Source organism: Mixophyes fleayi, chromosome 5, assembly GCF_038048845.1.
Source record: "Mixophyes fleayi isolate aMixFle1 chromosome 5, aMixFle1.hap1, whole genome shotgun sequence".
Lineage (NCBI taxonomy): Eukaryota > Metazoa > Chordata > Amphibia > Anura > Limnodynastidae > Mixophyes > Mixophyes fleayi.
Window position 1 is genome coordinate 115466601 of NC_134406.1, and position 23373 is coordinate 115489973.

Here is a 23373-nt window from a genome sequence, read left to right on the forward strand (position 1 = left end):
AATTGTATTGATTCGACCTATCAATGAGATCAGGCAAAAGGACCATGTGTGTAGGTCGGACTTCGTTTGAGTAAGCAGGCGGGGAAAGTTGGCTTGAAAGAGTTGGTGGTATCGTTTAGTAATATAGACTCCGAGGTATTTTATTTTTTGGAGATGCCATTTAAAAGAAAAAATTTGTTCCAAATGAGGCTTTTCAGGTCCGGGTATGTAGAAGTCTAAGACCTCCGTTTTATCTGCATTGATCTTATAGCCAGAAAAATAACTATAGAGATCCAATTCGGTCAAAAGAGAGGGCAGAGAAGTGGTTGGGTTGGCCACAGTGAGTAAAACGTCATCAGCATATAGGGCCAACTTGTGCTCCATAGAGCCCACCTTAATACCCGAAATCTGTTTATTAGCACAAATTCTGACAGCCAGTGGTTCTATCATGAGGGCAAAAATGAGTGGTGAGAGGGGACACCCCTGACGAGTGCTGTTTGAGATTCCAAATGGTGTTGACGTAATGCCATTAACTGAAAAAGTGGCCGAAGGGGATCTATATAAAGCCAATATGCCACTCAGGAATCTGCCAGTGAAGCCCATCGACTCAAGGACTCATAAATGACCAGGAAATACGTTCAAACGCTTTTTCAGCGTCTAAGGCCATAATCAGGGAGGAAATTTTACCCACATGAATAGAATGTATTAAGTCGATGGTATTGTCTGGGGCTTGTCTTCCAGGTATGAAACCGACCTGGTCAAAATGAATTGGAGAAGGCAGGAATGGGTTTAATCTATTGGCCAATATTTTGGCATAGAGCTTCAGATCAACGTTAAGAAGCGATATAGGTCTATAACTGGTGCATAAGGTGTGGTCTTTCCCAGGTTTTGGGATCACTACAATATTTGCTTGAGTGGTGAAAGGGTCAAAAGAGGCGCCTTAAAAAATGTGATTAAACAGGGAAGTCAAGTGGGGTTCAAGGACCTGCGCAAACTTTTTATAGTACTTTGCGGTGAAACCGTCTGGTCCTGGGGCTGAGGAAGTTTTAAGAGATTTGATGGCTGCCAGGACTTCGTCTTGTGTAATAACAGAGTTCAGGTGGGAAAGCTGGGCTAAAGTGAGCTTGGGGAGTGGGGTACTGGCCAGGTATGCGCCCAAGTTCTACTCTAAAAGGACCACACGTGGTGGGGGCGGAGGAAGTTTATAGAGAGATGAATAATCTCGAAAAATACGTAGAATAGAGGAAGGGTCATATGTGATCGGATCCTGAGTTGTTTTATGAAGCTTGTCGAGAAGACCTGCTGCCCGTTTTTTCCATAATTTGCCAGCCAGCACAGAGTCCGCTTTATCTGCTTTGTCGTAAAAGCGTTGCTGGAGTTTCTGCATTATACGAGCCGCCTTCCGAGAGAGAAGGGTGTTCAATTGGCCCTTCAGAGTATCTATTTTCTTCAACAGACTAGAGTCTGGGCGGAGTCTGTGCTGGATGAGCAAGGCCGAAAATCGCTGTTCAAGTGAGGATATCTCTGCTGCCGACCTCTTTCTAGCTGTACTAATCAATTGCCCACGGATAGTAGCCTTGTGAGCTTCCCACACGACTCCAGGCGCCACAGAAGGGGACGAGTTCTCCAAAAAATAGTTAGTGATAGACGTGGGAATGGATAGTGCGGCAGTCATTCAGAAGAATCGAATCATCCAAGCGCCATCGCCTAGAGCTAGGAGGTTTGTAGATAAGATCCAATAAGATATATACTCCTGCATGGTCAGTCCATGAAAATGGAGTGATGCCCGCTTGGGTCGTATGGGATGTGAGATACATGGAGCATGTCAATACGGGAGTATATCTGATGGGGTGCCGAGAAATGAGTATAGTCCCAAGCTGTTGAATTTCTGAGGCGCCAAGAGGCGTGCAGGTTGTATTGCTTAAGTAGGGAGGCTAAAGTCAGAGAGTCTTTTAGGGAGGATGGGCTCATTTTTGTAGAGGGAGGGGAATATTTATCTAAGGAAGGATCCAGGACCTCATTAAAGCCTCCACCTATTATCGGGTGCCGCAGTGGGAGTCTCTATATGTTTAAATAGAGCAGTGAAAAGGAGCTTTGTCCTTGGTTAGGGTCGTAGACAGATACCAGGGAAATTGGGCTAGAGCGGAGAGTACCAGAGACCATCAGAAAACGGCCCTCTGGGTCCGCATATGTGGAGGTATGAGAGAAAGGAACCTTACTGTGAAAGAGTATCGCAACTCCTTTTTTTTTTTTTTTTTTGCAATTAGCAGATGCAAAAGAAGTCTGTGAAAATTGTTTACCTTGGAGTTGAGTATGAATACCTGTGAGGTGAGTCTCTTGTAAGAGGACAATATCCGCCTTTTCTCTCCTACAGGCTCCTAAGACTATAGTGCGCTTATGAGGGGAGTTAAGCCCATTTACGTTAATAGAGAGGAGTTTCAGCGCCATTTGAACAGGGTAATTTCAGTCTCGGGATGCAAAATACGGACAATTTTTTTTCCCCCGTCCGTACTTGTCCTTATTTGTCCGTAGAAGTAGAAAGTCTTTCCAATAGAATAGAAGAAGGGGAAGAGAGAAAAATGAGAGTAGCCACGTTGGGCGAGGGGAGGGAAAGGGAAGCCCAATTGGGCAGAAACCCTTAAACATGGAAACCCAGGGGGGGTTCAAAGGTACAGTGTAGAAAACACTCAATAACAAGTAACAAACTAAAAGGGAGCTTAGGGGTAGGCCTGGGGTCTGACGTAGCAGGAAGTCAGGACCGTCGGCCAGACATAACAGTATAATATGAGTAACACAAAATACCACAGGTAGTACGCAACAGTTTGATAAATATAAAATAACTAACAAATATAGTTAAGTATAAATGAAGAGCAAGAACAGAGGAGGGGAGTAAACAGAGCAGATATTGGAAAAAATGAAGAGGGAAGAAGAGGGAAAGGGCTGGAGACTTTCCCGAGGCAATAAGAAAAAGGAGAGAAGATGGCATACTTAAACAAATAACTTTTTGTAATGTAGAATCAACAGCATATAAATTTCAACATATTATGATTACAACAGATCAAAGAATATATGATCAATACAAACAGCATCTTAAGAGCTGAAGAGGGAGCAAAGGGAAAGGGACAGAGCCAGATAGAGGAGGAAGGTAAAAAATAGAGGGGATAGGGTGATGGGGAGGGAAAAGGGGTGGAAAGTATTGAAGAAAGAACAAGGAGGTAGGAACGAAAAGGAGGGATAAGTGTGCACAGATCAATTATTACAGTAAAGTGTATAGCAATCTATGAACCTCAACATTTTATAACATTGGATTATGTAATATTGACCAAAGAACTAGGTGAATCAGCGCAAGAAAAATAAACCGAGAACAACACGCCAGAATCAAAAAAACAAAAACAGCCTCAAACCGTGGGCGAGTCAAGACGAGACAGGAGCTTTATCTGAAGATATGCGACCTCCATGGTGGGCGATAGCCTGTAGAGAGGAAAACAGCAAGAGGCCATCCCTACCAAAAAGGAGTCGAAAAGATGTTCACAGGGAAAGTCCAATTTTGAATCATGGAGGAGTATTATCCTTGGCTCGTCGACGAGAGACCCTGGACCAATCAGGATTTGGAGGAGCTGATCGTTGGGGCTTTGGAGAGCCAGATTGAGATGAAGATGCGGTAGGGAGGATACCCAGTTTTCCAGTAGGTCTTGACCTTGGGTCAGAGTTTTAACGAATTGTGAGCCATTAGCAGTAAAGACCTGTAGCTGGAAAGGGAAGCCCCAACGGTACCTGATGTTGTGCTGACGAAGGAGTCTGGTGACTGGCTGTAAGTCTCTGCGCTTCTGGATAGTGGAAGTCGCCAGGTCTTGGAACAGTTGTATATCCATTTCGCGAAAGACGGTGGTAGAGCTATCTCTAGTAGCCATGAGGATCCGCTCCCTAGTACGGAAGTAGTGAAGGCGGACGATGTCACGTGGGGGTTGATCAAAAGATGGCCGAGCTCTGTGTGCTCGGTCCATGAGGCAATCTGCATCTGAGAGGTCTGGAAGTATATGACCGAATAAATCTTTCAGAAATGTAGGCAATTCAGACGAGATGTCTTCTGAAACATGGCGTATCCGGATATTGTTCCATCTAGAGCGGTTCTCCGAGTCTTACTGGTTTTCTTTTATAGACTCAAGGTTGTCGCGAAGGCGGGATACTAATTTATCAAGAGAGGCATAATTCGTCTATTTTGAGTTCAAGCGTGTCTGTTCTGTTGCCTAAAGACTGCTTTGGTAAGCTCCTGTTGAAATGTGGCTTTGACACCTTCAATTAGATTAGCCAAGATTGCTTGTATCTGCGGATCAAGTTCCATATATACGGATGCTGAAGAACCTGGGGTCCCGGGTTGGTCAGAGGTCTGAGAAGGTTTACTTTTTGAACCGAAGAAAGTGGAAGGAACAGTTTGAGGCGGTTTCCTATTTTTTTGTGACATAGTTCATGGAACTGTGGATAATGTAGCTTTTGCACAGGGTGATGAGGCAGGAAAAAAGGGGGTAGATGAGACGGGAGGCAAGAAAACGGTTGCGTCTTCTCCTATGGAGGCATGAGAGGTGGCAGTGCGGTCACGGACTATTATTACAACATTACATCAGAGGAGCTGCAACAATAGTGACCAATGTGAATGAGCGATGTGAGACCCTTTTCAGGGGCATTAAGCACCAGATGGCTCAATTTATTTGAATAGACACACCACCTAAGTAGCGATTCGATGACATATTTAGCTTGAAAGATAGAGCTGGGCTGAGCCTTTAGTATATGTAGGACACTGTATATGATGAGTGTGGATGGTGTCAGCAAAGGCCAGCAGCGATGTTGTCAAGACAGTAGAAGTCTGGGCGTCACTGGTTTCTCCAAGTTAGTATAGCTCACCGGTGTCTATAGCCGTGTGGTGGGTATAGAGATGCTGATGGAGCTCTAGCGATGTGGGGGCCAGAGCGGACCCAAGCGTAAGCTTCCTTCAGACAGGGATGGAGCAATACGTTCCAGTGTCGCTGTGGGTTCAGATAAGTGTCCACAGGTGCTACAGAAGGGGCACGAGGTTCCTCCCCGGTGTCCCATTTAATATACAGGGGGGACCCAAAGGGCAATTTGTGTTTTATGAGGGGACTAGTACCCAGACAATATGCCTCCAGCTATAATGGCACTCTCTTCTTTCTTTTTAATGGTTTCTCATTTGGACTTTTATATGTAGGAGCTCAGCTGGGACAGGCAGGGAATGGGAGACTCACCCCTCAGATTGATTTTAGTGGAGCCGCGCCAACCGGAAATGCCCTGCCGAAAACCGGAAGTTCGGCTATTCGGTACATATGGCAGTGCAGAGCGCGGCTGAAGTGCTGAGTGGAGGCCGTGGGCGGCGACCGCAGCAGAGCCAGAGCGTTTGCAGACCTGCTGCAGATGAGGGGCCCTTGAGGGTGAAAGCTCGCTGGAGCACAGGTAAGAAGCCGGTGGCAGGCACGAGGAGACCAGCCCAATGATCAGTGGCCAGGGCAATGCTGGATGGTCGAGTGGATGTAGGTCCTCCTCAGTCCCAAGTGGCTCCACAGATGCCCCTAGGTCTAATGCACAGGAGCAGTGCGACTAGGCAGGTAAAAACTGGCCAGTACAGCGCAGGAGACGAGCTGCATAGAGGGGAGATCCACCATGCAGCGACCGCTCTTGATGGCGTCCAAGACACGCCCCCTGTTTGTTTTCTTTTATTTGATTTTTCTCTATATTCCTGTTGGGGGGCACCGGGGGACAGTGTGGTATAGAGGAGTGGTACAGACTAACGGAGGCGAGAATTCTGACTCCCGTTTGAATGACAGCAGAAGAATGATGGATATAAGGGCTACAATACAAAAATTACTACTTGCCATATAAGTGACCACCCATTTATCCGAACTGTGAAATAATCGTGTAGTGTGAAATGCGACTAAGGGAAACACCTATACATGAAAATTACGTTATTTAGTAAGGACCTCATCAAAATGCTGGTTTTAAAGCGGCAATACTCAGACCACATGCCTGTATTGCATTATACATGGGGTAGTCGTTAAAATGGCTACCATCGTGGTATACAGTAGTGGGGTTAGACGATGGGCACTTTAAAAACTTTGTTAACTAGTCTTAGGGCTAGATTTACTAAGCTGCGGGTTTGAAAAAGTGGGGATGTTGCCCATAGCAACCAATCAGTTTCTAGCTGTCATTTTGTAGAAGGTACTAAATAAATGAAAGCTAGAATCTGATTGGTTGCTATAGGCAACATCCCCACTTTTTCATACCTGCAGCTTAGTTAATCTAGCCCTTAGTGTCCTCCGTCTCTATATCCCACTTCCTGTATAGGAGTCAGTTTAACTGTACTGCCCTGTGCATTTTTATTATGGTAATCAGAGTTTTCTGCCTCCTGTCTTATGCACAGCCACATCGGCAGCTCAAAGAGCCACATCCATAGCTGACGCTCCCAGTCCGGCAGTTCCTGCATGCCTCTGGCAGCACACAGCATGGATGGCTGTGCGCTGCCTGGAGTGGGGTGATTGCACCCCCTTCGCTGCGCGCCTATCGTTGGACAACTCCGGGGAGTCGGTCACAGACGCTGCAGGCTGTCCCCGCAGCCCTAGCAGCGGCTGCAAAGGCTGTTTAACTGTCCAAACGGAGGGATTGCAACTGAAACGGAGGGATGCCAGGTAACTGAAACCCTCTCCCAACACAGTGCTGGGAGGGGGGGGGGGGGTAGAATTTACAGTGGGCCCCCTGGGTGGCTGTCTCTTACTAGAGGCAGCCATTAGTATACTTGGGGAGCTGGGTAAGATAAGGGTTTTAGTTTTTAGCTACATCAAGCACTGCTGCAGATATATTGGAACACAGACCAAATGCCTAAGTCAGAATGAACACAGGACAAATACAAATAGACCATTATTTCTGCGCGATGGTTCCTCGAAAATAATACTTAAATTTGTTGATGTAGATCCGTACAGGTAGTTCTAATAGCTTCGGGTAGCATGTTCAGACCCACGATGTCCATTGCTTGGGCAAATTAAGCAGTGCAGATATGGGCGGAGCAGTTAGTTGAGGCCATCCAAAACAACACTCTGCGTGCAGATCTCTCCCTGGCTCAGCATATTCAGGAGAGTTCCGATTATGTAGGACAGGCAACCATGGATACGGTGGCAGTAAATGCCAGAATTTGCGGCCTGAATATTGCATCACAGCGTTCCTTATGGTTACGTTCGTGGACCACGGACGCTGAGTCCAAAAGGTCTCTGGAGGTTTTGCCTTTTGATGGAGTCACTCTGTTCGGAGCAGAGCTGGAGAAGGTAATTGAAGCGGCCACAGGGGGAAAAAGTAATGTTCTCCCTATAGGATCCCGTAGACCTGGTCAGGCTCGGTTTCGCTCCTTCTCCCGAGCCCGGAGTGGTACTCCCAGGGGCCAGCCAACTGCCCCTAGAGGAGCAAGTAGCAGAGGCAGGGGCGTTTCGCTCCCTAGCGATAAGCTCTCTGCATGATTTCCCCGCCCCCACTCAGGTATCCAGGGTGGGGGCATTACTGCTTCACTTCAAGTGCCAGTGGTGGACAGCCACAGGATGCGGGGTGTCGTGTCAAGAGGTTACATTATAGACCTACACCAACCTCCCCCAACGAGGTTCTTGTCGTCTCCGGTACCCACTTGCCCCCTCAGACGTCAAGCACTTCTGAAGGCGGTAATGAAGCTTCAGGGGTCGGGTGTAATTGTTGCCGTCCCAAGGCAGGAAAGAGGTCAGGGGTTTTACGCCACTCTCTTCCTGGTACCAAAACCGGACGGATCCTTTCATCCTATATTGAATCTAAAGTCCTTAAACAGGTGATTGCCCAGCGATTCAAGATGGAGTTCCTCAGAACAGTCATCGCAGGCATGGAACAGGGAGAATTCCTTGTTTCCATCGACATAAAGGATGCGTATCTCCATTTCCCCATATGGAGTCGTCATCATCACCTGCTTCGTTTTGCGGTGGGACCTCCGGCCCATTTTCAGTTCAGGGCCCTCCCCTTTGGCCTTACATCAGCTCCTCGGGTATTCACCAAGATCATGGCCCCTATGGCCACTATTCTCAGACAGAAGGGAATCACTATAGTCCCTTATCTAGACGATCTTCTGTTGAAAGCTCCGACGGCAGAAATCTTAGTTCGCCATGTGCAAACCACGATGGAGTTCTTGGAAGCCCATGGGTGGATCCTAAACATTCCAAAATCCTCCCTCGTCCCAGCTCAGCGCATGCGCTTTCTGGGGTTACTGTTCGACACAGTGTCACAGAGAGTCGTCTTGCCTCGGGACAAGATCAGTGCCCTCCAGCGCAAAACCAGGAGTCTGTTGGATCGTCCTCTTGTTTCCATGCTCAGCTGCATGAAGCTGCTGGGGACTATGGTATCTATGTACGAGGCGGTCCCGTTCGCTCAGTTCCATTCCCGTTCTCTCCAGCTAGAGATCCTAAGAAAGTGGTCGGGGTCTCACGAACAGCTAGACAGGCAGATCATCCAACTGTCGAGATCGTCTCGACTTTCTCTGACATTGGGATAGCAATGTCCAACCAGTATTTGTCCCCTGGTAGCATTCGGTAACCCTCTCCGAGTCAAAGTCCCTTCTCCTTCAAAAATTCCAGCACACCCTCCCTTCTTCGTGTCCCATGTCCCATGTTTTTTTACTCCTCTCTCGCCCTGGCCCACACCCCCGCTTCAACAGTCCTTAGTAATAACAGCATAGGGGTGGTGACTGGGGTGTGGTAAGGAGTGTGTTTTCAACAAAGGCCCCCCTGTGGTTTTGTTGCCAGCACGTCTGAGGGGTTAGGTTCTTCATGTCACATCCACACACATCATAACACACGCCCCCTGTATTTAGATCAGAGCCAGATCCTCCCCTGTTTAACCCCTTGCACTACTTTGTGATGTCACGGTGGCTTCAGTTGATTCAAGCGTCCTGTGACCACCCCTCGCTTCCTCCTGGGACACATGTAGTACCAGATCTGTGCATCGGGTGAAATTTAATAACAGTACAAGGGAACCGATATCCTCCTTCGGGCCCATTCATGACAGACTGGGTTGATCCGATTTTATCCCAATGGGACCCGGTCTTATCACATACCGCCCCAGTCAAACTCCCCATCTGCTACTGTCCTTGGAGCCTTGTGTTTTTTTCTTTTTTTAACCAATTCTGTGCTTTTGAGGCTTTGTTAGTAAAAACTGAAGTTCCAGACAGCCAATAGGGGTATAGAGGGGGAGGAACTTGAGTTTTTATTTGTAAATTTTAAGTGCCCAAGATCCTGTCACCACACTCTTATACCCCAGTGTCTCCTATGGATTCAGAGAAAAGGATTTAACATAAATAATAAAAAAAAAACATATTTATTTCACATAACCTGAAAGTAAAAGGAAAAAATAGTTCTTTCCTATTTCATAGTTTAATAAAGCAGGAACTCCCACTGAAACAAAACCACTGATAACAATCATATGTTCCCCAAGGGACTTCTCAGGAAATATTTGTCTGAGGTTTTGTTTTGGAAAATATTTGTAGAGCCTGTGGAAGGAAAGATGGATAGCAAACCACAACATCATAGAGTTTGTGGCGCCTGTGATGAGCCCTTTGTGACCAAGGAGGATCTGTGCATTATGCTATGGATAAAGAGAGCAAGGTCTCGGACAAGAATGGATTTGTACAATAGATGGTCTCAGAAAATGATACTCAAGGGAATTAAGAAAGCTCCATCTGTAATGAATCTGTAGAGATTTAAGAAGTACCTAGGGTGTTTAATTTAGACAATATGGAGATTTTGCTTAAACATATGTATACAAGTCTATGGATGAGAAACCAACTGCCACAGAGGCTCATAAATCTCTGACGTAAAATAAGGTAGTGTTTGCAGTACATCAAGTTGTAAAAGTCTAGTTGTTTTAGCCTACCTCAAAGAGATTAGAACATAAGTATCCAGTGATGAGGCTCAGAAGTGGCGCTGGTTCCAAAAGTATATGCACCTGCGTCTAGTATGTCAACCAGAACTGAGTGATCCGTGGATACGAATTTGGAGTTGAGTTGTTGTAAAAAGCTTCATATTTCATCTGGATGCACTTTGAAATCAGGTGTTGCGGTTGCATCAGTGGCCAATACACTTAGTTTGTGGGGAGAGACACTTTATACTGATGTCCAAAAGAAACTGAGCAGACAAGACTTGTTGAACAGCATTGAGGTTGTGGAGAGAGGTATATAATTTTTGTGTGAAGCATTTTTTAACACCATTGTCTTTTCAGCAAGGGCAATGGCCTCAACAGCATTAGCTAGGAGAACTCTCTGGTTGTGCTCTTGGGCCACAATTGTTCGGTCAAAAAATATTCTAGCCAATCTTTTCTTTTGAAGAGTCTGTGATCAAAGGGGATAAATCGGACACCATGATACAGCTGTCTACTGGGGGTAAATCTAACTGTCATAATACAGAAGGTCTAAATACCTCTACTCTTCCTTGTCAGCACCTCAAAGAGGTGAAAAATCATTGTCCCAGGAGGCAATGCACCAGGCATAATAATCCTGCTGCTCCCAAACAGTCCTGTCGGCCATTCATACTTAAGGAAGGGAGTGCAAATTAGAGGACTTCACAATGACTATTCTCAGGAAAAGTCCTCATTAATGCCAGTAGGGGACAGATTTCCACAGTAGACAGATTATTTTTTTTTCTTTAACTTTCCAAAATGAATCTTTAATTGCCAACATCTTGTTGCTTGCCGGGTCTATTAGTAAGTAGAGACATGACTTTACTATCACCCTACATGTTCTATAATCTATGGAGACGTAAAGCATAATTCCATCCTAAACTAAAAATTCAGTTTGGGTGGAACTTGGGTGTACTTATGTCTCCTCCAGTGCAATGCATTAATTACATAATTTTAACATTTATACAAACAATAATAAGAAAACTATTGCTTGCTAAAAGCTAAAGAGGGAGGGAACATGTAAGGTAACAGTGAAGGTTTATTCTAAATCAGATTGTGATGGGAAAATGTTTACATATCAGGTGAGTGAAATGTGTTATACTGTTTCTGCTAAAGAAATAAAGTATTGGATAACTTGAATGATTGTCTCCACTCAATGCCAACTATGGGAGATAGTTACTTGTTTAGGTATGGAAGATAACTGGAATAATTGTTTGTTTTAAAAAGATGGTATTTACACTGTGAATGAAGTGTGTATCAAGTTAAATTTTCTTTTTTCATGTGACTGATAAATTCTGTCTATACTTTGATCATTATTGTTCCAGCTAGTTTCACAGGTTTCCCTAATTTGCAATAATTTTTAAACACTCTGGGGGGTTTTTTAAATAGTTTTTTTTGTATGTTTATATTTGTTTTATGTTAAAAATATCTTTCACCTGGAGCTCCAATAAAACTCACATTACTGATTCCACAGCACATTTTATGAATGTCAAAATGGACCTATTTATAAGAAGTCCTTTATTGCTTTGCTCCTTGCTGTCTCTCAAATTTGTGTTTTCATATGCTATAATAGCACACCGGTTTGCATATACATTAACACAAGTGCTAAACTTGCCTTTGCACCCATTGCTTTAGCATAAAGCTGAGCCCCTTCTTGACTAGTAGTATTGTAATTTGACTTTGTGTTTTATCTTATAACAGTTCAAAATATAGGGCTTGCCTAAGTTAAAGCGAGTAGCGAAAAGCGCGTCGGCGTTCGCCTCGCTGTGCTGTTTAGATCTCTCACGCTGCAATAATATGCTTTGAAATATCACTAACCCAATTACCATAGGGATATTAATCCCGCAATAATAGGGATGCACTGAACTATATGCTCTAAATACTATAGGTCCTATTATCAGAGGGATGTTAATCCCGTTATAATAGAGATGAACTGGACTGTTAATTCTATTAGCCAAGGGAAAGCCACAAAAAGGATTTAGATTACCCTATGCTAATAATGCATGGTACTTATCTAACTATGCTTAGCACAGGATATATGATATCTGACAATAGCGGCTATTCGTACTCTCCCAGGCAACAGCGTCTTTGAGATTGCAGTGTAAACTTATGTTAATAGCTTTGGAGCTGCTCTATTATGTATATCGATCTACATGATCATTAATAGAGTCAAAGATAAGTCACTACACTATTCAATCTCACTGACTAATCTTTTACAACAGACATATAGTCACGTGATTTATGTCAATGTGTATGAAAATAATTGAGGAATAAAATCCTGATATAAGCAACAATATATTGTAAATAATGATACAGGTGATGAATACAAACTTTGCCATCTAGTAACCTGAATCCATACACTGACACTTTGGTTAATTGTGGATATATACAGAGAGAGAATTATTAATTAATTAAATATATTCCTAATAAAGAAACAACACAGTGAGGCTCGGCATAATCTGCCAGTTTATTAACAACTTTATTTTAAATCTTTATTTTCATTACTTCTTTTCTTTTTTATTATTTCGCTGCCTACTATATTTAGGCTTATTATGGGAACACTGTATTATTTTTTTAAAAAATATAATAATAAAAGGTATATTTTAACAAACATGATTATTACGGAGTGCCCTTGCTAAGCATGTTTCCCTCTTTCACATGTGTTTCAAATCAATGTCTTACATGTAGAGGTGCACCAATCCAGATATATAACTTAACTATTAAGATAATATAATATTATCCTGGATACGTAAATAAATACTTAGTGCGGTGGTATATCTCTTTCTATTGAGTTCAAAATATATGTTGCATAGATGTAAGTTACTTGTCTGAAAATAATGAATTTCTGATCTTGTATAATAAACATAAAAATTATTTTACAGAATCTCCCAATAACTACAACCAAAATCAGTTCCCTGGTTCCTGGTTTGACAACAGAGAGACCATTTCTGGATCACACACTTCCTCTTTACGTGCATCAACCAAATCTCTAGGTATAAAAATTATATTATTTTTAGTGTTGTTGTTGTTGTTATTTATTATTATTAACAACAACATTATTATTATTCAGCTTTTATTAACATATTCCACAGAGCTATATAACAAGAGTAATTTCAATAGTAATAAATCACAAACATATTTTGAACCGCAATGTTTACATGTCCTGTATGTAAGAGTTTACCATTAAAGGACAATGGAAAAATGTCAAACATAAGATATGAGGGGCATGGAAAGTGTACATAAAAAGCAGGCAAACCATTCCCAATTTATTTCACCTTAAATTTAATAATACTGATTTCTCATATGAATCTTTGTTTTATTCCACAGATCCTGAGACTAAAAGAAAAAAACAGTTGTTTCCGGTTTCACAGTTCAATAAAGCAGGACCTTCCATTGTAACAAAACCACTGGTGCCTAGTGGGTTATCATCATATTTTCCTAAAGGTACTTCTAAGGAATTATTTGTCTGAGGTTTTGTTTTTGGTCATTTTTTGCACTTAATTTCGATTGTATTTGATAATATTTACAGACTCTGCAGCAAAGGGCAACCAAAGCCAGAAGTTTCCAGCTTTTGAAGGTTATAATAAAGCACCTACTTGTGCATCAGGACCAGACATACCACAAGGTAATTTTATTTATATTTCTGAAATGTGGAAGACAGTTTAAATTAAAGTTGTGTTGTGATTCTGTTAGTAGGCTGAAATACAAGACTGAAGTGCTGTGTATATCTCATTTATCATTCTGAAGGGTAGGTATAAGGCAATATAATGTTGTGGTGCAGTGCATGAGTTATTGAGGTAATTACAGAATGAAGAACAGAAAGAACTCACCTTACACGCAATCTTAAGGCCAGTCTCCTACAAAGATAGCAGACTATAGATACTAATTTATTAAGGTTAAAATACAATTTTTAGTTCTAATTGAAGTAAAAAAAAGTTTGTTTTCCCAAACCAAATATACAAATGAAGGTTAATGTGAAATTTAAGGACAATATAATAAAATATTTGTAGTTAAAAAGCACCTCACATTATACGCAGAATTTCTCCTCACTCATCCAGTATAAATATTTAATTGGTGGTGTTCCTTTATTGAGATTGATCCAAATATCATAACTATTGTAATAATTCTGTGACGGCTGAAATATCTTATTGAACATTTTTGTAGATCAAGTTTGTCAATTCAGTGAAATGTGAGTTAACACCAATAACATTGATTGGGAACTCACCAGGTCCTATATTTTATTTTTGCTTTAGTATACCATGTACTGTGTACTATGAAGTAAGTAAAAAAATGGGGTCCTTGAAATTCCTTTCACACGGGAAAGAAAATTTTTTCACAGCACTATGCTTTCTGCCATTCAGTCTCTTCAATCCACTTAGCAGGAATGATGCTAGGAGTGAGTATAGTGCAATTTAAAAGTTTGATTTGGAATACGAGTTGGGCTGTGAAGAGTAGACAGATGACTCGCCAGCTGGTTTTCTCTACATGCCACATCTCTTTTGCTATGTCAGCTGGAGAAAGCCGGCCTAGTAGAGGATATCAGTATAACACTCTTATAGTTTGGTGTTCGAGTGTAGTGTGGCTTGTACCTGGTCTTTAGATCACGACACAGCAGTGGGACAGAGAGCTTTTTGGTCCTCAATACAAGTAGGACAGCAAATATTAAGTGATGTCAGATTTAATATGCTGGAACAATATGTCACATAATTGTAGACAAGAACAACAACATATAGCATATGAATTAATTTTTATTTTTTTTCTAGTTTTTTATTTATATAGCGCCAGCAGATCCTGTAGCTCTTTACAATTGGGAAGAAACAGTAATAAAAAAATATTGGGTAACACATACAGAGAGGTAAGAAGGCCCTGCTTACAATCTATAGAAAAATGGTTTGATACACAAGGATAAGTGCTACATCATAATGAATATTTGTCTAGGTAGAATGCAAATGTTACAAAGTATTTAGTGGGCTGTGTGCTTTGTCACACAACTATGTTGGTCAGAGGGTTGTTCTCTTGTGTTAGCTGTATAAAACCTAGGGAGGTTAAGAGAGTGGTTGAGGAATATTAAAAGCTTGTGTGAAGAGGTGGGTTATCAGAGAACGCTTGAAGGTTTGAAGGCTAGACGAAAGTCTTGTGGTGTGAGGGAGTGAATTCCATAAAGTGGGTGCAGCCCGGAAAAGTCCTGTAACCGGGAATGGGAGGATGTGATGGGAGCGGAAGAGAAACACAGATCTTGTGCAGAACGAAGGTGTCGAGTTGGGAGATATTTTGAGACCAGTGAGGAGATGTATGTTGGTGCAATTTTGTTGACGGCCTTGTATGTTAGTTGAGAATTCTATATTTGGTTCGTTGAAAACAGGCAACCAATGTAGAGACTGACAGAGAGGCTCAACAGAGGAAAAACAATTTGCAAGGAAAACCAATGTAGCAACTGCGTGCAAAATAGATTCTAGTGGCTCGAGTCTGATTTTGGGAAGACCAGTAAGGAGGGAATTACAATAGTCGATGTGGGAGAAGATGAGTGAATGAATTAAAGTTTTTGCAGTGTGAAATGTAGGTATTCTGGAAATGTTTTTTGGATGTATGCAGCATAATGTGTATATATAGAGTTGATGTGGGGCACAAAGGATAGTTGTGACTTAAGAATTACACCTAGGCAGCGAGCTTGTGGGGTGAGATTCTATTTCAACAGAAATAGAAATGTCAGACACAAAGCTTCTATTGTGGGAAGAGAATATTATTAATTCTGTTTTTGAAAGATTGAGTGTGAGTTGTGATGAGAGGACATTCAAGATGAAATGGCAGAAAGACAGTCAGTAACGCAAAACAACACAGATGGTGAGAGATCAGGAGAGGATAGATTAATTTGTGCATAATCCGCATAGAGATGATACTGAAATCCAAAAGAGCTTATTAGTTTTCCAAGAGAAGTGGTATGGATGGAGAACAGCAAAGGACCTAGTACTGAGCCTTGTGGGACTCCTACTGGTAAAGGAAGCGGATCAGAGATTGATCTAGAGAAATTAACATTAAAAGAGCAATTAGAACGTTAGGATGAAAACCAGGATAGGACAGCGCCTTCAAGACCTAGGGATTGTAGCGTTTGTATGAAAAGAGTGGTCAAAAGTGTCAAATACAGCAGACAGATCTATGAGAGTTAGAAGAGAGTAATGGCCTTTAGTTTTAGCTGTGATCACATCATTGACAATCTTGGTCAGCGCAGTCTCTGGAGTGTTGAGAGCGAAAGCCTGACTGAAGGGAATCCAATAGGTTGTTTGCAGAAAGGAAATTTGGAGTGGCATGGAAGCTGAGAGATGGGGCGGTATTTTGAGAGAGAGTTTAGGTCAGAATTTTGTTTTTTCAGATTAAGACTGTGTCCAGGGGAGCATCGAATGTGTTAAACCTCAACACTAAAGGATTAAAGCTATATTAAAGGGTATATTTTATTTTAAATGTAAATATTCAATGTGTGGGCTTTGTGGTGCTGGTTAATAACGGGTTCACAGTGCCAGAAAGGGCTAAGTCCCTGCGCTGGGAGTATAAATGTATTTATTTTCAAATATTGATTTCTAATACAATAGCCTTGTGTGTGTATAGGAAATGTATTTATTTCTGAGGCATATGCCAGTGGAGGAATTCTGTGTTCTTTGACTGTCTGATGACAGGTGGACTCATGTTAATTAGACCTATTCATGTGACATGACCAATACGTCTGTTTAGCCTGTATACACAACATGGGGCCACTGCCTTTCTGGCTGGGGTGGCTGCATCTCAGATCCTGTTTAAATAATGCAAGCAGCAGGTTAGGATATAACAGTATAAATAATGTTTATATTGCTTTGCATGTAAATCCATATTGCACATACTGCATCCTGATACTCAAAATAACTCGGACGTGTTGGAGCCAGCTCTGTTCAGGGAGTGGTGTTACCACCCTACTGAGGTGTGTTTCAGAATGTGTATAAAAAGCAAGCTGTTTGACCATGTAATGTATCCGTATCATACCACCTGTACTTTTCTGGATCTCGCTAGTACCTTCAACTTGTGACTGTGAACTGTCCTTGTTAGGAATACTTGCGCTAATAAAACATCATTTTGCTTCAAGAACCTGCTTTGATGACTACTTACCCTGCTTTAAATTCCTGTGACCTACAGATTAGACCCAAATCTAATCCATTCTCCGGTTGTTTTGAGGTGAACCCAGCATTCCAGTACCAGCGTTTTGCCGTTACCAGCATCTCTGGCCAGGGTGATGAGCTAGGTGGGAGCCATCCACAGCAACCCTGATCTGAAGGCAAGAGGTCAGGTATACCAGCCCAGGTGTACCAGCAAGGGGGCACCCTAGCAGCGAGAGTTACCCAGAAGGAAGTGGTTCTAGGTGCCGATGTAGGAGCCAAGTGGTGGCAGCAAGCTCCTCCTGTTGTAACAGGAGGGGCGAATTTGGGACAAAGAAAGTGGACGGTGGCAAAGTAAGCTTAGCCGATACCCAGCGACAACAGACAGGGTGGCATAGGCAGTCCATCCTGTCACAAGGAGTAATCACTGTGTGCTTGAATAGTGATTGAAAGATACCAGTAGAGAGATTGCAGCTTTTAGTTTGCGGTGGACTGAGTACATGAGCCATAGACCTACCAATTTGTGATGGTATGGGATAGAGAGTACAGGAAGTAGAGTAGGAAGATAAGATTAGAGTAGAAACTTTTTCTTCATTTGTGGGATCAAATGAATAGAGGCTGTGAAAGAATGTTGGGAAAGAATTGAGCCGATTGCTAGTCGGGGGAGATGATACCATTTCAAGTCGGATTTTATCATTCTTGTTCTTGAAATAGTAAGAAAGATCCTGGGCACTGATGGTAGTCTGAGGGTTTGGGGTGGAAGGATTGAGAAGATATTTAAATGTGTTTAAAAAGGCATTTAGGGTTAGAGTGATAGATGAGAGATTGGAAGTATGTTTGTTTTAGCAGTGTCTGGAGCATTTTGATAGGAGTGGTAGATAGCCATATATGCGCTGAAATCATTAGAGGTACAAGATTTACGCAAGTGATGTTCATCTTTACGAGAACGTTTTTGTAGATTGCGTGTTACTTTAGTGTGCCACGGTTGACAACAGGGTGGGGTACGTGTTCCAGAACTTAAAAATGGGAACAATAATTAGAACGACATGAAAACGGCGATTACTATAAATACATCATAGATGAAGTAAAGACATACCATAATTTAGATGGCCGATTTTCCAAACATGAAAATACAGACAATGATTACAACGACTTCAAAACGGTGATTACTATAAATACGACATAGATGAAATAAAGACATACCATAATTTAGATGCACAGTATGTCCGACACTTGTTATAGCCGTGAGGTATAAAATGCGACTGCAGAAAAGGGCGGCGACTCGTTATCTCTTTTCCATAGGTCAGTGCCACAACTTGCTACCTGTATCCATTATACCGATCGTGGCATTACCGCCTTAAAATAGGCAATCTGACTGACAAACGGAAAGGAAGAGATAACGAGTCACCGCCCTTATTTCTAGTTGCATTTTATACCTCACGGCTATAACAAGTGTCGGACATACTGTGCATCTAAATTATGGTATGTCTTTATTTCATCTATGTCGTATTTATAGTAATCACCGTTTTGAAGTCGTTGTAAACATTGTCTGTATTTTCATGTTTGGGAAATCGGCCACCACAGTGACGACGAATGTTACGCAAAGTATGAAAGTCACTGGAGCCACTTGATCAAGGGCAGTTGCTAGTGTATGGTGGAGGAACTGCCATATCATGGGAGGAAAATATAGAAATTGGGGAGAAGGTGGTGGTGAACTTTTGAAAATCAATAGAGTTAATATTCGTGAGGGTATGAGGGGGCTTGGAAGAGTTTAACAGCAGGGAGGTTGAAGAACTGGGAGTGTGCGAGTAACTAATAAGGTGATGATCCAAGAGGGGGAAAGGAGTGTTAATCAAATATAGAAACTGAGCATAGTCTAGAGAAATGTTAATCAAATATAGAAACTGAGCATAGTCTAGAGAAAATAAGATCAAGACAGCGTCCATCCCGATGAGTATATAGAGAATATATATGAGAATATAAAAGCAAACACACCAGAACTTCACATCTTATTTGTGAAGCTTAAATGTCGAGGAATTCTTGCATTATTCTTTCCGAAGTGTAATTTTCATTATTTCCAATATAAATGTGCTTTAATTATGTACAACCCATAGCCTTGCAGTGCTCAAGCAAATTTCCATATAATGCAGTATGTGGTGTTCGTTTTTTTCCAGCCAATACTAAAAATATTCTTTAAGCTCCCACAAAAGCATCTCTCTGCAAGTTGCTCAAAACTGAAATTGATTGTTCAATTACTCCTAACCCAGTTTCTTCAAATATACTTCAAAAACGTGTTTTTGAACAAGGATCTGTGTGTAATTTACTTTGCTCATGATGTTTAGAGAAACATTTTTCATACGAAACACACTGTGATTCATAAGATGGACCAGCCTCGTCTGTAATGTCCTTGTTGGAAATCTCTGGCTCTGTTGTGTTCGTACTCTAATTTTTCTTCAAGAAAAATAAGATTGTTGTTTTCTGGTTTAATTTCTTACTCATTATAGGTAACAGCTGGCTGAACACAGATATAATTTTTAACCGCAACCAAATGCTGTTTGGAATTGGATACCAATCATTTTTTTAAGTTGCCCGATACTGCACAAATGTTTTTTTAAAATTGTGCCCAGATACTGCACAAAGGCTATTTAGACACCAATATTTTTTTTAAAGTGCCTAGATAATGTGCAAATGCTGGCTATACACAAAAGACCCCCCAAGTAAGAAGCACTGCCTGTAAGGGTTACCAGCCACTGCTGCTAAACACTTTCTTTTATACAGTAGCCCTCCCCCTGTTCCCTGAAGTTTGACACCCCCTGTGATGTGAAATTGACACTCCACCCATGACTGATAACCCAACGCCCGCCTGCAGGTTTGACCCCCTCCTCGTTCCCTATATTCATAGGAATGTATGCTCTGCGTGTGGGACGTTCATTCCAAAATAACCTTTTCAGCTTATACAAAGTTTACAATTTATACTATTGTGCTTCGGGAACTGAAGGTTCCTAATTGATAAGTACTGACATGCTGCATGCAGTTTGAAAGCTACCTTGCTGCTATGTGGCAACTGAAGTAGTAATTTCTAGTAATACGTAGTAACAGCTAGTAACAAATCATAAACAGCACTTTTATTTGACATAATATGCTCTTGAGCAAGGATTTTTATGTAAGGGTATAATTTTATTGTCTGTATTTGATTAATGAATTGCTGCATCAGATCCACAGTCACAGGATATTTTGTTTACATTTCTTTTTATTGTGTTTTATACATTGTTGTTTTATAATCAGTTGTCTGTTTTAAGCTCTGTATGTCTGTTATTTCATGGTTTGGTGCTTTTTAGGAGGAGTGCAGCCTCTTTTTTATGACTGTTGTGGTACCAGTGTTGCTAGGAGCACCTTTAATATGGTTAATTATTAATTAATTTAATTGTTCTGCCCTATTAGAAGTAGTAAATTAATGACCACTGCTTACTTTTGATATTTTCAAATTCTTCTCTGAGAAACAGAGGATGTTGGGACAAGCAGAACATATGGGTGCTCCTACGCCCGCCCCTCTTCCGCCATCTGTTTTTGAAATGCTTGTGATGATTATGTTAAGAGTATACCCAATATCCTTGTAATCTAGAGAAAGGTGTTGTGCAGCAAAACTTAAGTGATGAAAACCATCTTACTATTCAGCATTTTGAACAGCAGACAATAAATGACCGTTAATGATTTGTAAAACACTGTTGTCTCCTACAATACAATAATTGCATAATTTTTGCACTTACACAAGCAGTAGAAAGAAAAATACTGCTCATTAGAAATATAGAATTTGACGGCAGGTAAGAACCGCTTGGCCCATCTAGTTTGCCCATTGTTAACCTATGGTAACCTTAAACCTTACTTAATCCCTTATTCTTTATAAGGATATTCTTATGTCTATCCCAAGCTCTTCTGTATTAGCCTTTACCACATCTGATGGGAGTCTATTCCATTTATCCACTACCCTTTCTGTGAATTAGTTTTTTCTTTTGAACCTACTTCCCTGCAGTTTCAGTGCATGTCCTCGTGTTCTAGTACTTCCCTTCCTTTGAAGAATGTTTCCCTCATATACCTTGTTCAATTCCTTGATATATTTGAAAGTTTCTATCATGTTTCCCCTTTCCCTTCTCTGCTCCAAACTATACATATTAAGTTCTTTCAGTCTCAGAGTAAGTTTTGTGCTGTAGGCCATGCACCATTTTTTTTTTTTTAAATAAAATCTTATTGCATTTTTTGCTTTTTTACTTTTAACAAACAGAGAAAAAAAGGCCATAACATTAGGCTAGTATAACAAACTAAAACCCATGCAGGGGCACAAGCAGTGTCAAATATTCATAAATAACACAATCAAAATGTATTATAGCTTAGACTGTATAAACAGATTATGCACATTGCCTAAAATACAAGATACAATGAGGCAATAACACAGCAATATTGACAGAAAATACAAACCATTGACCTTAATAGTAGAGGTGGCTGGGTGTCTGCCCCAGCACTGTATTAGGAAAGCTCCACCTCCCTCAATCCTTCTGTAACATACAGGATATTCTCCATCTATACCAAATCTTTTCATATTTATCCACTAGGTTCCTACTAGTGTACATGAACCTCTCATGGCCTACTGTGTCAATAACAAGATCAATCCAACTTCTCAAAGTGGTGCCTTCCGGTGCCATCCACTTCCTAGCGATGACCACTTTCGCCAGCATAAGTATCGTATTAATGAACAATCTAATAAGCTTATGGATGTTTTTGTCCAAACCAAATATACACTTGGCGTCATGGCAGACACTCCCACCTCCAACCGATTTATACAAACCCCCACCTCTCTCCAAAAGTATGAAACCAACGGGCACTTACCAGAGCATATGCCAAAAATTCCCTCTCACTCCCAAACTTAGGACACAGAACCACCTGACTCCCGCTAAATTTAGAGAGCCAAAGAGGAGTAAAATTCACTCTCTGCAGCAGAAAGACCTGAAGAAACGTAACTGATGCAGTGACCTGTTTCGGACTGCACAACATAATATCCCATGCCTTTATCACTAATTTGCCCAAGATCACCCTCCCACCGGCGCCGCAGTTCCGGCAATCCACCCACACCAGATCCTTCCAACAACAATGAATACAGAGACGAAATTTGGCGCCTCGAGCCCAACCTTGACAGCTGCACCCTCAATGGATCTGCATTAATACTTGGGGCAGCTTCCCGAAACTGTGAGGCCAAAGCATGTCTTAACTGCAGATACCTGTAAAAGTAACCCCTAGGTAGCTCATATAATCCCCGTAATTGCTCAAGAGTGCAGTATCCCTTTCTCATACAATTGCCCAATATGTACTATATTATAGATGCGCCAGGCTCCAGCTCCCTCCATCTTAATCAGCTCACCAAACTCCAGATTATCCCAAAGTGGAGTACATGGATCCCAGACCAATTCACCCCTAATCCGAGATGAGAATCGCCACACCTTCATGGCTTGTACCAGTAAGGGAGGATTACCCCCAGACCTTCTATCAGCTAGAAGAAACTGCACCCGTATATGTTTAGAACCTGTCTCAGAGACTAGAAAATCATGTAGATCCACATCCATCCGCGACCTGAACCATTCCTCAATATGTGCCAACTGAGAAGCAAAGTAATAGTCTCAAATTCGGCAGAGCCAGACCCCCCGGGAACGGTATAAGGTAGTAAGCTTTACTGTTGCTCTTTTGCCCGCCCATACCAAAGAAGCCATGAGACGCTCAATTGAACAGAATATACTGTGAGGGATGTAAATTGGCGACTGCTGCAAAACATACAGAAATTTTGTCTGAATTATCATTTTAGCCAAATTGATTCTACCTGTTAGTGACAGCTGTTTCCACACCCCAACCCGACTCTTAAGATAATCAATCTGAGGCTGAACATTACGCTGGATATACTAACCCATATCACTAGTAATCCAAATACCAAGATACTTAAATACCGGAGTCCATTTGAGGGGAGTCTGCTTGACCCATAGGGCAAGTACCCTTAATTGGAGTCACACTGGATTTGTCCCAATTGATCAAAATGCCCTGAGTACCTACCAAAAACCGTGACCACGCGGAGAAGCACAGGTTAGAACCTATTAGGATATGACAGAAAAGCTGCATATCATCTGCATAAAGGGCAATCGTGTCCGTCCTACTGCCCATCTTCAACCCATTAATATCTGACTGCATCCTTATAGCACATGTCAGTGGCTCTATAGCCAGGGCAAAGAGAGCGGGAGACAAAGGGCAACCTTGTCTTGTGGCTCTGCCCATGACAAACGGA

General features: G+C 41.8%; 1 protein-coding gene and 1 long non-coding RNA gene across 9 annotated transcripts in view; one reads left to right on the top strand and one right to left on the bottom strand.

Annotated features, from left to right (window-relative positions):
* LOC142158614 (uncharacterized) overlaps positions 1–23373 on the bottom strand; it is a 183368-nt gene that overhangs the window by 154063 nt on the left and 5932 nt on the right. The gene's annotated exons all lie outside the window — the stretch shown is intronic.
* Positions 1–23373, top strand: part of LOC142158612 (uncharacterized) — a 220247-nt gene that overhangs the window by 133542 nt on the left and 63332 nt on the right. For all 8 annotated transcript variants that reach the window (XM_075212730.1, XM_075212735.1, XM_075212734.1 and 5 more), the window contains 3 exons: positions 12819–12929; positions 13264–13380; positions 13466–13561. In XM_075212730.1, coding sequence (XP_075068831.1) covers positions 12819–12929; positions 13264–13380; positions 13466–13561 — 324 coding nt within the window. The remainder of the gene's footprint in view (positions 1–12818; positions 12930–13263; positions 13381–13465; positions 13562–23373) is intronic.